Genomic DNA, 15730 nt, shown 5'->3' with positions numbered 1-15730 from the left:
CACAGAGAGAACACAAAACGTTTCGACACAGTTCCGTGGATGCGTACGTACGTGATGACTTCTCCTCTGACGCGGGGACGGAGGCGTCCGTGTCCCCCGTGTGTGCACGCCTACGCCTAGTTGCACGTGCGAGTCCGCGTGCGCGCGAGCGTAGACGGTGTGCAGGTGTGCCGCCGGGTGTGTACACAGGTGTGCCTCATAGTCCTGGGTACGGTCGGTGTGTGCGTGCACAAAGTCGGACAAAGACGACCGGATACCGAGAGAACCGTGAAGAAGGGAGACAGAAGGGAAAGATCGACGCCAGTTTCGTCCGTCGACGCGAGTGAATGGCGAAAAGCACGACAGCCGTGAATCGTTAGAGCGGCACTGGCTGCAGTCGGCGTAAAGGGGACGAGGAGAAGCGTCGCGACGCCCATACCCCGAGCCTGCGCCGTCGCGACGTCCCTTTGTCCCCCACGAATTTCTCCCCTTTCTGTCCATGGCGTCCACGCATCGCCTCGAACGTCTCCCCGTGGCTCGCTCTTTTCCCTTTGTTCCGGGGTCCATCGAGCTCTGGCGCGAAACCGGCACGCTCCCGGACCAGGGGAGGGGGCCAATGGCGATGGCGGATGCCCGTTGCGCACCGGTACGCTGGGCTACCGGTGTAATTCAACGCAAAGACGAGCCTTTGTGGCTCCGTCGGATCTGAAGGGACGCCGGGATTCCGGAGAACGACCCGCGGATGGGGATGGGATATGAGATTTAAACGGGTCGCGTCCACGCGGATTGATTCTTCGCTGACGACCTGTCATCGCCCTTGAGCGCTTCGCGACTCTGGGACACTAGCTTATAGCACTGGACGTTAAGGTCTTCGAAGCTGTATATCATCACATCGGGGCAATCTAAAGCTTGACTATCTAAGTACATAATCGCAGACGAGGTATACGAGCAGAGCAATGTATGCCCACTTTTCTAGGGCTCTAGAGCCCCATTACCATTTTCGTGCCACTCGCGACATTACCAACAGGTTACACAAATGAACACACATTATACTTTCGGTAATGAATTTTTTTCTCGAAAATGGTTAGAAATTCGAGGGTATGTCTATCGACCAAAAATGATTGTAATCGACCCCCGCACCCGAAAATAATTTTTTTAGAACGATTTGAAATTTTTTTTTTCGCCGAAAGTTTGTATCTTGATCTTCAAACATTGAGGATCAAGATGTCAAAGATATTGCCCAAGTGATGTAACGATCCAATAGCCAACTGCTATGTTAGTACCTCTGAAAGTTTAAGGATCAGAGAGTAAACTGTTTCTAAGGTGGATGCTCCACGTGACTCTCAAGCTTTGATCGTAGACATCGCCTTAAATCGTTCATTAGCTACTGTCAGCTTAGGATGCCTGAAACTATGGATGTAATCGATGGACCGTGCAGGACAATACTACATATTGCTGGCTATTTGGGAGATGCAGTGTTAAGGACTGCCGGTATGGATGGAACCCAGCCCAGACCTGCTGTTCTTGAAATTGATGAATGTTCGTACTTCAATACTTGGTATTCAAGTGGATAGAAGTGTCTGCTACTATCCCCATATTAGGTTGTCTATTGCTTAGCGTCATACTCTTGAATCATCGAGGATCAAGGTGTTAAGAATAGCGATTACTGATTATAGGAATTTACGATATGGATAGGATTCTTGATGAATGCGTCGTAATAACAATTAACGTATCATAAACTCGCGTGATCGTGAGCATTAATCCCTGGCTTGTAAAATCCTAGACGATCGCTATCCCCGCGTTTCTGATCTAATCTTCAGCCACCTACGAAACGACCTGGAGGGAGACAGTTACTTTTTCTCAGCGGCTTAGATTACTTTCCAGGAAAAGAGCAATTCAAGGAGTTAGCAGAACAAATTAGGACCTCGTACGAGCAGGGTCTCGTAAACCTAATAACCTCTCGCCACAATTTAACCTCCTATTCCGAGACTTTGCTGACCACTAATTCTCCGCTGGACTCTATTATTCCTGTAATCGAACAAGGATCGCGAAACACATTTGTCCCGCACCACCCACGCTAATACCAAAGGCACTAGTCCAGCGTATCAAATATCAAATTTAATATAAATTTTGTGAAGGACTTCTAAGAACTATACTGAGAAATATATGTATTAGTAGCCAAAAGAAATAAAGGGTAAAATTAGTGGGTGGACCAGAGTGGTCGTTACGCAACGCGATGCAAAAATGGGGGATTCCCGGTAACCTCCCACGCCAAACGGTGGTGAAAAGACCAGCAAGAACCACCGATCGTCGAGATAATCGCACGCGTGTGTTCGCGAAACGTTCGCGTTCCCTCGTCCGCGAGGCAATTCCCGCGGGAGCAATCGTGCAAATATTTACGCCGCTTCGTGTGCACGTCGGCTTTAACCCTTTTGTTCGAGTGGCTCGCGACCTGAAAGGGTTCGGTTGTTCGCGTATTCTGGCCGATCCGACTGTGTGCGTGCATACGATATTGGCCGCGTTGGTCCTTATCCGTCGATCTCGAGCACTAGGCGCGCATGCAGCCCGATTTTCCTGCGGGAACAATGCTCGGATATCGTAAACCGAGCTTTTTCCCAGGTTCGTTTTAAGAAACAACAGCGAATCTCGGTCGAGGGTATTAAAACTGCTTTGACGATTGGGAGTCGTAGAGAACAGCTCCTAGAAATATATAAAAGTACGTTTCTGATTTAATAATTATGAATTAGGATTTTCGTTATATTTTTCTGTGAATGTTACCAAAGAATTAACGAGTCTTTCCCGATGTAAACGAGTCCAAACACGACCATATTTGTACTACCTTTAATTTTTCGAAAGTGACTCGGTCCGCGTAAAATCAAAAACAGCCCGAATGGGGTCATGTTCGGACTCATTTTCATCGGGAAAACCTCACCAATTAATTAGTAATACTGTTGCGAAGCTATAAAGGCGGATGTAAGAATTTTTACCGAATCCATCATTAAACACAGGCGGTTTAGTGGCGAGCCGCAGACGGCGCTTAAAGTACGTTTGCTACGAGTGATTTTCCGGGTTAGAAGTTTTCGTAATATTCACGAGACGCGATGGAAATGCGTTTCCGCGTTTAAGTGCACGCGGAACGTGACGCGTTCACCTTCGAATCCGAAGTCTGTGCCATGGGCAGGGTTGCAGCGTCCAATGGGGGAGAGAAAGGTCGTGAGAAAAGCAAAGTGCTACCCCTTCTGTCGCCGCACGTAATTATGCGAGCACTTAAATGCCTTTGGACACGCGAGTCGCCTGGGTCGGCGACCTTTTTTTCAATTCTCTCTTTCTCGTTTATCGAAACTCTGTCGCGGAGCAAAAAACGACCCACCATTTTCCTTTGTTATCGAACTGTTTTCGCCCGAACGAAAGCTCCCGGAAGCTTTCGTTAACCCCTTCGCGTCCGACAAATGCACTTCTTGCAGAAACGGAACAGTGAATAATTATCTAAGAAACTTTGAAGGGGGTAGTCGGTCTTTTTTGTTGAAAAGTAAGCAATCTTGGGTAATTTATTCCACGGAAACGGTACAATTGACGCGCGTGCGAGGTTCTTGCCATTTATCTAGGTTGCTTTTACGATAAAAAGAAAATTTGTGTAACCGTTGCTTGATTAATTTTGAAATTGATGAAATGATGGTTTTCTTTCGAACGATCTGAGAGCGACTCCGGCTAAACATAGGCCAATATTAAAATCGGGCGGCTTAGACCTTAGGTCTTTTTTTGCTCATCTAATCTTTCGTCTAACTTTAGAGTCGTAGAAGTGGGCCACATTCAACTGGAAATGCACAAGAGGCAGTTTCCACGGATCACCTTACACGAATTCGTATAATTTCACGTGTCAACCAATAATTTATAGTCGAATAATATTTTTAATGTTCTTCATTATATATTTCTGCCAGTATTATAAAAACGAGTCAAACATGACCTCGTTCGGACTGTTTTTAATTATTCAAAATTAAAAGCGTTTCAAAAGCGATTCGAGCGATGTATAATTAAAAACAGTTCGAACGTGGTCGTGTTTGGACTCATTTCCATCAGGAACACCTGTGTAATTTTAAAGATATAATGCCAGACATTAAATTTTTAGCAAACGTCCACACGTGTCGATTAGTTGCTGTTAGAAAACAGTAGCGGAGGAAGATAAATTTAATATCAACCCAGATTTCCTTTCGGTTCTCGGCTAAAAAAAGAATTTAATTCCCATTAGATACGATCGATCCGCCCGAGTCAACAGATCGCCGACTAAACAAAAACTCCGGAAGCACCGATCCCCCTGCTCGAACGTAAAAAGTCGTCGCTCGAAAGCGGGGCTTATCGAACTCAATATCGACTAAATCCTCCATCGAGTACAAACAGCGCTCAAATCGCAGCCCAGGTGCGGCAATAATTAAACAGTCACTCCCATCGAAACAAAGAAAGCCGTTCGAGTGGAAACAGTTCGCAAACTCGCGTCTCAAAGGACGCGTTGCAACAGAAAAGACCCTCGAGCTGCGTCCCCCTCGCCCCCCTGCCCCCTCTACGGTGGTCCATTGACCAACAAAGCGCTAATCCCGACGAGAATATCCCGGTGATTTCACCGGCAGGTATCGAGAACCGTCGCGTCATTACGCTTTTCATTAAGCAATGACAGATGCAGGAAGTGGCGTGCGCGCGAGCGCGAATGCTAGCGCACCGGTGCGTGCAGGTAAACTGCAGCTTTAACGAGCGCTTCAGCGACGAGTGCACTCGGCCGCGGCCGCCACCGCCGCTTTTTCTAGCACCCTCCGACGACGGTGAGCGAGTAATCCTGAAACCGGATAATCCGTACGGGAATAATCAGATTGCACGCCGCGGAGGAGATTGCTTGCCGGAACTGACGCCTCGCGCCACGGTCCCGGCTCGTCTAAGAACCCCGATGCGCGACCCGTTTACAAGTAATATTCGCGAACAAGAAAAAAAAGCCGACGAAACCGCCAGGCAATGCCTCGCTTAAACGGCGAATTTCACGACTCCATCGGAGAAACCGCATCGGCGACGTCGCTTTTCGCTGGGAAAAAATTCCCTACCCAACCTCGATTCAAGATAAAATTCTCCACCCGACCTCGTTCCAAGATAACCGACGGTTTTAAACGTTCCCCGAGCGTGCAAGTACAAGTTGCCCGAGAATAATCAAAATGCACGCCGCGAATAGATTATTCGCCGGAACTGACGCCTCGTCTAAGATCCCTGGCAACCGTAAATTTCAATAGAGTTGTCTTGCCTAAATTTCAACGACCAAACTCCCTCCCCGCCTCACCGGTACTCAATGTCTTCAGCTGAGCGTAATCTGATTCTATCCACAAAGCAGGGAATGGATATAGCGAGAAAGGAATAGTGTACCGAGCAGCGTAGATCGAGTCTCGGCGCTTCAAAGGAACGGTAAAGGCACTTACGATGTGAGTCACTCAATTATAGATATTGGTATTTCTGTATCTTTCACTTTATCTTTGTAATAATGGTATCGATAGATCGGCGAGGTTCTGTCGATTAAAACGAGTCCAAACACGACGTGAATCGGGTTTATATCTATTATTTTCGATATATAGGGTGTTCAAAAACAAATTAATAAACATCGGACGATTTATATCGTGTTTGGACTCATTTTCATCGCGAGTACCTAACCAACTTATTGTTGGTACTATTATAAAGATAAAGTGAAAAATGAAGAAATTGTAATTTTGTAATTGGGTGGACCAGACAATTCCTGGAATAAAATCAATAGCACTGTCGATAATATTTCTTTCTTCCATCGAATCCAAGTAGAACGTAGATAAAACTCTTCATTGATATAGCGAGTAATGGTTAGAACGAGGAAGTCGCCGGAAGAAGAGATTACTCTAAATTGCTCTAAGAGCCCCCAGCTCCTTGCTTACGAGTAATCTTGCACGACGCTACGCGAGGGAAAAAATATTCGATTAAAGTACCTGGAAGACGCGCTGGAAGCGTTCCGGTTATCGAAGAGGCTTAATTTTAGATGCACCCTCGCAACGCTGGTTGCTCGAGTTCGAGAGCGTCGAGTTTTGTTTTGGTTCCCGTTTCACGACATCATCCGATCCGGAGGTCCACTTGGCTTTTACGATTCCATTGAATGACTCTGCGTTTATGCTAACTCGGTCTGCTTTCGAAGCTGTTTTCGACCACTTCCCAAGATTAGTCATCGGAATAGTCGTTACTTCCAAACATCTTTACCCCTGGCACTTGAATCATCGCTGATAGAGTCATGAGACATAGCAACGACTATTCGGGCGCCTAAATTTTTAGAATTTCTATACTTTTCGATTCAAAAATTCCCTGTGCATTTTTTAAGCAAAAATGCACCGGCATAGGGAAACTGTTTAATTCGTTCGGGAAATCCGAAAAAAAATAGGAAGCTAGAACGAACAATGACCACAACAGTTTCTTTCATCGTGCAAGAAACGAGGTGCGCGTCTTCGAGAAGCGTTAAAGCCGCCGAAGCGTCTCGAGGTTAATTAGAAACGACGTCGGAGGTTAATTTTCGTTGCACAGCGAACCGTTCGGAACGCGTGGCCTCTTTCATTTTCTTTCCTCGAGCGACGACGCGCGGATCTCGTATTCCGAAGCGGGATAAAAATAGTTCATTTCTCCGCGGACCACTGCAAAGAGAACTTTGGATTTTTAAAGCCGAGTGTCCTCCCGGCTCCTGTGTTCTCCTCTTCCGTTTTCGCTCTCTCGCGTAAGCGTTGGCCCTCTCTCTCCCTCTATTCATGAATTCTTCATTTTCTGTAGTCCTCGCGTGCTTCCACGGGGTTATTCCCACTAGTGTCTTCCATGGAGTACTAAAGAAAAATGAAAAGAGAAATAGAATCGAGGACATTAATTTCCATACTAATTCTTTTTGTGTCTGTTCGAGGCATTTTAAATTGTAAAATAATACGTCGCATAATTCGTAGAATACAAACATAATTGAAATTAACGTAAATGGTATTCGAATATTTTACAAGTGTTTGCGTGGCACTTGTAAACTTTCGATGCAAAAAAATTCGACAAGTAGAAGAATATGGTTAGCACCGAAAGAATTAAGATTCTATCGAGCGCTGAGGCGGTTGAAACTTCACAGGAAGCGAAATCCAGAAGCTGAAAGGCTGTAAATATTATGGTCCGGCGGTAGCCAAGGTCACGACTCGCGAATGTTTTTGAAAGTCACCGTGTATGCGAACGCCTACCGATCGAGCGGAGGAAGAATTTTACTGGTTGACCCAAGGAGCAATGGCGCACCCAGGAAGATAAACAGGAACAGATATGAAATAAAACGTGGAGAATAAATATTATGATTTGTAAATAAAAAAGCTCTTTCTCCCGGAAGAGAACATGATGTTTGTAAATTAAGTATATAATTAGGTGGAGAAATGTTTTGAAGTGGAAAAGTAAATTAAAACGTACTATTAATGGGCGCCATTGCCTCGACGATACTCGTAACTCGGTCCCCTTTCTTGGAACGTATTTATACCAGTAGTTATAGTTTGTTTGTACGTCTGCTAGCGTAAATATATTCCAAGGAAACGAAACAGATTATGGAGTATCGTTGGGGCCACGATCCCATTAATAGCATACTTAAACAGGATTTGTCCACTTAATTACGTACTGGTTTCGTTTGAACAAAACCCATGTGTCTGTTCCTCTTCCTTCCGGATGAAGGGAGACGTACTATTTATTTGTTACCGTTGTAATATTTATCTGTTAACACTTTCAGGTTCTGTAATACGATGATTAAGAAATGTATGTTTGCAGCAGGAAGGGGAGTGTAATTGGTCGGTTGCAGACACCCTGGGTGAGCCCATTGGCAAAGAGCGACGCGAAATGAACAAGAACACATCTGTTACAGGCGTGTAGGTTGTCGACCGTGCGAAACAGCAATTACTCCGCGGCCATTCCGCAGAGACAAATCTTGAGCGAATCGTCGAGGACATGGCGCAGCCACGGCGATATCGGACCGACACGTTCCCTCCAGATGTACAGGGCTCGTGAAAAATATGTAGGACAACGCTACGGAGTTCTTAGAACCGTAAATCTCTTTTCGACCACGTGGTGGATCTTTAGAAAAGCCGGTGGTTTTGTTACGCTTCTCCGGTTACGCGTGTATCCTTCCCCGCGGTCCTCTGACTCTCTTTCCGAAAGGAAAACCGCCTTGGGAGGCTGCCTACGTCGAACGTTTCGCCCAAAAGATACTTCGCTTTCAAAGGTATTATTTTCCTCGGTTATTTTACTACGTAGCACGAAATATTCTCGGTTGTCTCGAGCACGCGACGCCATTTTGAAATCGCGTTAGAAGACTGAAATGAAAGTTAAATTAAAACACAAAGTTAATTCTGTACGTTATACCGCAGTTTCCTTTTAAATTCATTTTTTACGTAACCTCTGGAAGAGGAGCAAGATTAAAATGGTTGAAATGTTGAACGTTTAAATTTCGTTTAAGATATTCCGTCGAAACGATGAATTTGCGAAATAGAAATAACAAGATTGCACACGATGACGATCGATGTTTCCCACGATATCTAAAAACGTTGCAATAGTCATTTGCTTCCGCGTATCGAGTGACGACTGTAATCGCGATACAAAAAAATTCTTGTTCGATCTTTTTTCAATCCAATTACCCTTATCTTGAATCACGCGTGTTTCGACGGCCACCTGTTTTCCGCAGATAAATTTGTTTGCCGTTTCGTAGCGGTCTCCGTCGGTGTATTTAACGTTTGCTAAAGTAAACGACGTTGAGGCTACGTAAATTTTCGAGCATAGATTCGAGATAGTCACGACCTCCCCGTCTGAATAAATATTAATGCACACGCTCGACGCGGAAATCTTCAAGGAGACCCGAAGCAACTCGCGTAACCGTCCCGCGAATTTTTGTCACGTCTGTCCAAAAACTGCCACGTAACGTAAAAATATTTAAAAAATAATTACAACCTTCGAAAGTAATAAATTATCTTAATTGTTATAATTTTAAATCAGATGGAGCAGCCTCCATATTGGTTCTGATAATGGTGCCAGTGTACCGGGGCACGAAACTGCGTCGAAACAACCCTTTCCCTTTAGGAACGACAAGGGGTAAGCTTAACGAGTGACCTCACGGGTGTCGATCGAAGGATCGATGCGTGGCAATGTTCCAAAAATGTTCGAAAGTAAGCGACTGTACCTTTTCTGCGACGAGAAGGTCAGAAAAACGCGACCCTCGCACACTGCGGCTCGAAAATCTTGGGAGACCTGCCACATTTTCTCGCGAACCGCCGCTGCGTGACGTGCATTATGAACTTTAAACTTCTAGGCGTGAATTTCCCTCGTTCGGGCAGGAATGAAAAATATGCCAAAATACAGCGACAGTGTTTGGAAATTATTTTGTAACGATACAATTCAAGTACTATCGATACTGCGGAATATATTTTATTTTATTTTATTTGCAGTCCCCAAGTTACTTAGGTTCGAATGGAGCGCGCGAAAACACTGGCCACTGTTTGTTTACGTTCGAGGCAATGAGACGCCGGCAGCGAAAAAACTTGTTCCAACCGGCGCAGATGCAACCAAGGTCGGTTCGGGCCTTCTATTGGTAGAACGCGACAACATAAATCACGTTCTGCCAATAGGATAGTGACTAGCGTCCTTCGTTCTATCTGCAACAGATTACACAAGTTCTTTTCTTGCCGCGCGCATATGGGACATAACAGATGAATTATATTTTTAGAAACCATTATCGCGCGTTGCACGATTCTACAAATTACGTCTGGCAAAATATCCGTTGACTCGCGGGCGAGTTTCACCGCAGCCGCGTGTCTATTTTCGCTCGGTCTTCTTATAGAAACGACCAATTCGATCGCGATAAAACCACGTCGATAAAACATCTATTAAGGAGAAGGCGTAACCGAGGGACTTTCAGATACGACGGAACTAACGATCGCGTCCTAAGATGTCGCGTACACCGTAAGGGGTGGAAAAGAAGAAGAAAAAAAACAAAGATAAACGCGCGAATGTGTGTCAAATTTCTCCGAGTTTCCAATTCAGGCAGACCAATTACGATGTGTTGGATATATTTGGCGTGACCGGTTAACCTCGACGTACTTGCACAATATTGCAACCGAAAGCGGGCAATTCTTTTAAGAACGCCCGTACAACCGTTCTAACCGAAAACACTATCCTTTTCAATCTGGTCGCGTTTTTCTGCTCGCTCTAGTAAATTACTGATATTTATAGATAACTAGGATCGCTATAGTACGACAGTAGCGGATGTAAAACGACTTAAACAGAGAGATAGTACTGGTTCTCGGTTGCTTATAAGCTCCGGATGTGAAAAGATTTCAATAGTACAACTAATTTCTAAAGCATCCGTCTATAACTATGAACAGTAATTATAGATTCTTGCTTGCTCCATCTGCAACATAAACAAATTTTCAGATAAATTCTCATGCGTACAATTTTCTATCCCCAAAATTTAAGTCTCAAAAATGAAGGTGAAGCTAGTTACACAATTCCATTTTGTGATTGTTACCGATTTGGAAAACGCTGTTCCAGAATTTGCAAAGTGGATCGAAGAGATCCGCGATACCTATATAAAGCATCTGTCTCACTTCACACTTCTGTGCATTTGCGAACCGTACTTCGCGATTTCTCACAAAGCAACGTGCAAGGTTGGACACGCTTCAAAGTGCGTATCGTCCGTCTGAATGAGAAAAATGGCAGAAGCGAGTCGTTCCCACAGGTTGTGTCGAACGGATGCGACTGTAATCCGTCTCCCAAGTGCACACGCTGTTATAGAACTGATTAATTATTTTGCAGAACGCCAGGTGACGCTGTTCCACCCAGTTTATGATAATCTCTGTTAATTGGAAGACCCTTTTCGCGACAAATGGGCGACGTTTTGCTCGTGCAGGCTATGCAATTATTTCTTTCGGGTAAAATTTTTCAAAATACTCTGGAACATTTTTTTAAATAATATTCGTAGATAAGGATTTACGCGGCTTCGTGACGCGCCATCTTGTGGGGGAAAGAATCTTACCGTCCGCGCATCTGATTGATCAAAACTTGAACAATCTTTTGCGAGGAAACGGTTCGTTTGCGAGATACGATTCCTATTGAACTTTTTATCTTATTCTCAAATAGCATACATATAATTCTAACTTAAATTAATATTGTTAATAACAGTTACCTATGCCTTTAGTGTAAATTTATCTTTTTTATTTAATTATTTGCGGCATATTGGAACAGGAAATTGAAAACTGTAAGAGCCCCGAGAGAATGCGCATTTTAAATACTTTTTTAATTTTATATCGACTCGCTAAAAGCCCTTTTTTATTTTTCACAGCGAGAATTAATGTTAAATGACGACTTCCTCTTCCTGCATCCGGAACGATCTCAACGTTTCTTAAATACGAGGAATTAAATCGATCGGATACAGAACGATGCTGTACAGTTAGTTGTTCCGAACTTATTACTGGCGTGCATCGATTGTCTGTGTGCCACGATTTTAGATAACGCAGCGCGATTTAATGATCGACCCAATTTCTGGACGAATAACAATGTAACATGAGAGGTTTCCTGTGTTCTCATGTCGCAATAATCAATAGGAACGGCAGTCTGCATCAAGGTTAATTGTTGTTCGACTATTAGTCGCTGTTATCCGTCATAGATACCCGGCACTTCTTTCTCTCCTTATCGTTGCAACGCTTCGATATAATATCGGAGTATCTATCAAGCTTCGCACACTTGACAAAATACAACGATTCCTTCCTTCCAATATAATTTGATAAAGAAATTTACCAGGCAATTTTTATTATTCACTTTAAAGCAGAAATTACAATCGTATTCCACCAGAATGTTTGAAATTCCTGCTAACTTTATTCACGATAAATGGACTACTCCCGTTGTTCAAATATTTAACATACCTGATGCGATGCCTGAAATTCTCCCGGAAAACTGTATCACGCAGTTTTGCAAGTAATAAAATAGTAAATTACGTCGAAGCTACTTTTTACGTGAAATCAAAACGATCTTATCCGCAAATCAATCGTGCACTTTTTGCATTGTTTGGAACGCTTACATAATATGCAAATACGTTCATTGAATAACGAGAAGATCCTCTTAAATTCGTAATTACATAACATAATAATTGCTGGAATAAAGTTGCTTCGGGAAACTAGTGCATAACTTTCTACAAACGGGAACTCCCAACTCATTATATCATATTATTGCAGTCGCCTTAAACCGGCGAAGCAATAAATTTATTCCTCCAGTAATTTGTTCTTCTATAAAACTTTGTTACAAATGTATTTATACTTAAAAAATTTAATTCGATGACAAGGGTTTCATATATTTCGACTGGAATTTTTTATACGCACCAGACTCATTTGGTTTTAATAAGTTTTGGATAAATTCTATAAAAGTATAATAAATCTCTCAGAACGTAGTAATGAACAAACAAACTTCTTATCTATGTAAAAATTAAAACCACGCTACGATTAATAAGGTTCGATATCGTCGAACAAGTAAAATAGATAACGCGAGACATTAAATAAATTCCTGTTTTATCTAGATAAAAATCTCGACCAATCGGTACAGGAAAGTGCTCGTAAAATTCCGATAAATACAATTCCTAGAACGCGATTCGCGATCAAATAAAATTTACTGTAATATCGTGCTTAACCGTATGTTAAACGTTTAAACATTTTTTAAATAAAAATAAAAACTCGTAGAGTCCAGGAAAGATGGGAATTTGCCTGTGTGGCCTCAGCGACCCCAGGATTGCCTACGAAGGGTTAAACGCACTCGCCTCGGTGAACAAGGTATCTCGGACTCTCCAGTCTAGTCGGCTAACTAGTAAATTTTATTCGAGAACAAGTTTCGCTCAATAAAATTGTTGAGTTCGTACGTCGTTGCTATTCGTAGGCCAGCACCCTAGGCGTAAATTATTGTTCGAAACAGTGTAGGATTCTCGATAGGCTCAATGACACCGAGCCCCGACGGCGAGGAAACGTTGACGCCAGTCGTGTTGATACGGTTATGTGCACGACTGGCGTAGGTGAAGGTTTCGCGTTATAATTCCTCGCGTCGAGCGTTCGCATTGTTGCGTATTCGCGTATCAGCAGAACGTGGAAATACGATGTCGTATAAATAATGTATTAGCAATTTTTACGCTTGGAATCTTTCGCGCGATACTCATTGGCGTCTTGAATTATCGAACAAACTTTTATTGCAATAGTCTACATATATTTCGTCAGTATTTTGAATCCGATCGAGACAAGATCGGATCGATTTGTATTTACATTGCACTGTTGGTTCGAGCAATGACCGTACGCGTTCGATCAGTAACAACGTTTAGACCGGAGAATTCAATATAATTATTCCACGCTCGCAAAAAAAAACATATAGACGCTCGGTATGATTCAACTGTAGTTCCAAGGAAAGAGAAGAAAACTGTATTAAATTACGAACGATACTTGTACGTTATACATAACGTGCATATTTTGATCGTTAAAAATTTAGTGGTTGACCGACGAAACAGGGACAAACGATAAAACGGTAACGAATGTGTTAATCACTTGATCGTGCACTTTAACGTTTAGTCGTGATATTTACCTACTTATTCAATATCTTTTCTGTGACATAATTCTTTCAAAGATTACTCACGTTTAAGTAATAAGTTGTATAATATCGCTTGGGATTTAAAGTTGCGCCGTAGCTGTGGGTATTTAACCGACACGCCGAACGCGATGAAAGAAAACAAGTGTTTAAATACCTGTCATCGTGGAGGCGCTTCAGATCGGTCATCTCGCGCTCAAACTTAAATTTTGACACCTCGCAGAGCAGGGCGTCCCGTTCGCCGATCACCTCCGTGAGCTCACGTTGTAGCCTCTCGATCTCCGCATATTGCCGGCTGATCAGTTGGTTCTTCTCCTCGAGGATGGACTCGACATCGGGGTCCAGGAGACCGGCCGGGTCACCGACACTACCCAGTACCGCACTCATACCGTTTGTTTACTTTCACTGAGGCGCGCACACACACGTTTCGGGTCGACACTGTCTCGTTCGGTGCCTGCTCGCCTCGCAAAACGTGTCTTTACGGCGATCGGCGTAATCACGAACTGCACGCGCGTCGGCTATCAGCACGCGGCACACGCAGAAACGCCCCCGGCCCCATACCACCGCGAATACCACACAGAACGGACGGTTTGTCCGTGAAAAATTTACGATTATCCATCGACGACGCAACACCGTTTCATCGCGTACTCGCCATCTTGCGTCTCTTGCCACCTCTCGGTCATGCCAGTCCCGATTCACGATCGTTCCTGTTCCATTTCCACTGGATCGTTTGTCCAGAAATACGCCGCCAACCGCGCACGCGTACTCCGCCTGGAACTGGAGTGGCGCCGCCGACGGCAACGCCATCTGGAAACAAAACACACAACTGACTTGCACCTTTCCTTCGGCTCGCCGCTGCGTCAATATCCATATAAGACGAACTTTACAGAATAGTGCTGCAATGTTGCAGTTACATTTGCAACGTTACGGTGACACGTTTGCGCAATATTCCGTCGAATATATCTTAAAAACATTCTAACAACAACATGTGCCGATTATTACGAAAGCGGTCTAAGTCGTACATTTCCCATTCCGAGATATGTAAACGGTTTCTGTCGACCACATTAAAAAGTATTTAAGGTCATTAAATTTCACGAATAACTTGCATGAAAGTGCGTGTTTGAACGGTCCAATCACTTATGCCACTTTCAAAATTAATACTATTAAGTTTGACTGAAAACATAGTCGTCTTTTTTGGTTGGTAACCGAGTACCCCATATGTTATATTATTCGGTAACATTTTGCAAACTAGTATTGAATATTCAAGCAATCTTATCGCTGAAAATATTCATACGCGTGCCACGTTATGCGAATACAGTTTTTCCTTATATAATTGCGCATATTAGAATTCAACGAAATCAACTTTACTTCTTCGTTTTCAAAAAAGAATATAAACCAGCGTTTTTATGAACCGTTAACGAGCTATGCTTTTTGTAAAATAATAAATTTCACGAGCGTTCTGTTTTTATAGTCTCCTCGTATTCAAGAATTTCAGAATAAACTGAGATTAATGCGGAAGCGTAAAACAATATTCGGCTGTACAAATTTACAAATTTCATTTTATCTTTGCAATCCTACTTTATACCTTTATTTGCCAAATTCCTATTGTTCAAATGCTATATCGCAGAAATGTTTCTCGATACAACGTATTCTCCGAATTTAAATTTTATTACAAAAAGAAAAAGTATAGAAAAGTATGCGACACCTAAAATAGATCCCTGCAAGCATGGTCTCGCGCGACGTTTCGTACTTAAAACATGCTCTTCATTACACCGAGTGGTCTGAAGCCTCGTACATTCTTGAAAAATAACAAGAGTAAACAAGGTTGCAGAGAGTGTACTTTGACCGTAGCACTACATTACAACTTCCGTATTCTGTTACAATGTAACCAAAAAAATACTAATTTAAGAAATATGTGTAAAAAATTCCGACAAAAGTTGTATAGTTTTTCGCCAAAAATTGATCCAAATGGAACTAAACACATATATGCAATTTACAGTCGAATACTCCCTTAAACGTAGTTAAAGGTATTAACACGTTGACTGCCATGGTGGTCACTGGTGACCGGCACTTTAAACTTACACTACCTAATGTTTATAAAATTGTAAATAAT

The 15730-nt window shown here is 43.1% G+C and overlaps 1 protein-coding gene across 4 annotated transcripts in view; it reads right to left on the bottom strand.

Annotated features, from left to right (window-relative positions):
- The window catches only part of LOC122396381 (IQ motif and SEC7 domain-containing protein 2), an 81006-nt gene that overhangs the window by 57756 nt on the left and 7520 nt on the right, over nt 1–15730 (bottom strand). For 3 of the 4 annotated variants that reach the window (XM_043394717.1, XM_043394712.1, XM_043394714.1), the window contains exon 2: nt 13775–14424. In XM_043394717.1, coding sequence (XP_043250652.1) covers nt 13775–14004 — 230 coding nt within the window. In that variant the 5' untranslated portion in view covers nt 14005–14424. Of the gene's footprint in view, nt 1–51; nt 346–13774; nt 14425–15730 lie in introns of those variants that run through there. The other variant, XM_043394718.1, reaches the window with a different exon arrangement.

Source organism: Colletes gigas, unplaced genomic scaffold (assembly GCF_013123115.1).
Source record: "Colletes gigas isolate AHSC1104 unplaced genomic scaffold, ASM1312311v1 Colletes_gigas_Sc00007, whole genome shotgun sequence".
In the NCBI taxonomy this organism is placed as follows: Eukaryota; Metazoa; Arthropoda; class Insecta; order Hymenoptera; family Colletidae; genus Colletes; species Colletes gigas.
The sequence above is the reverse complement of the archived record's forward strand: the minus strand, read 5'-3'. Positions and strand labels throughout refer to the sequence as shown.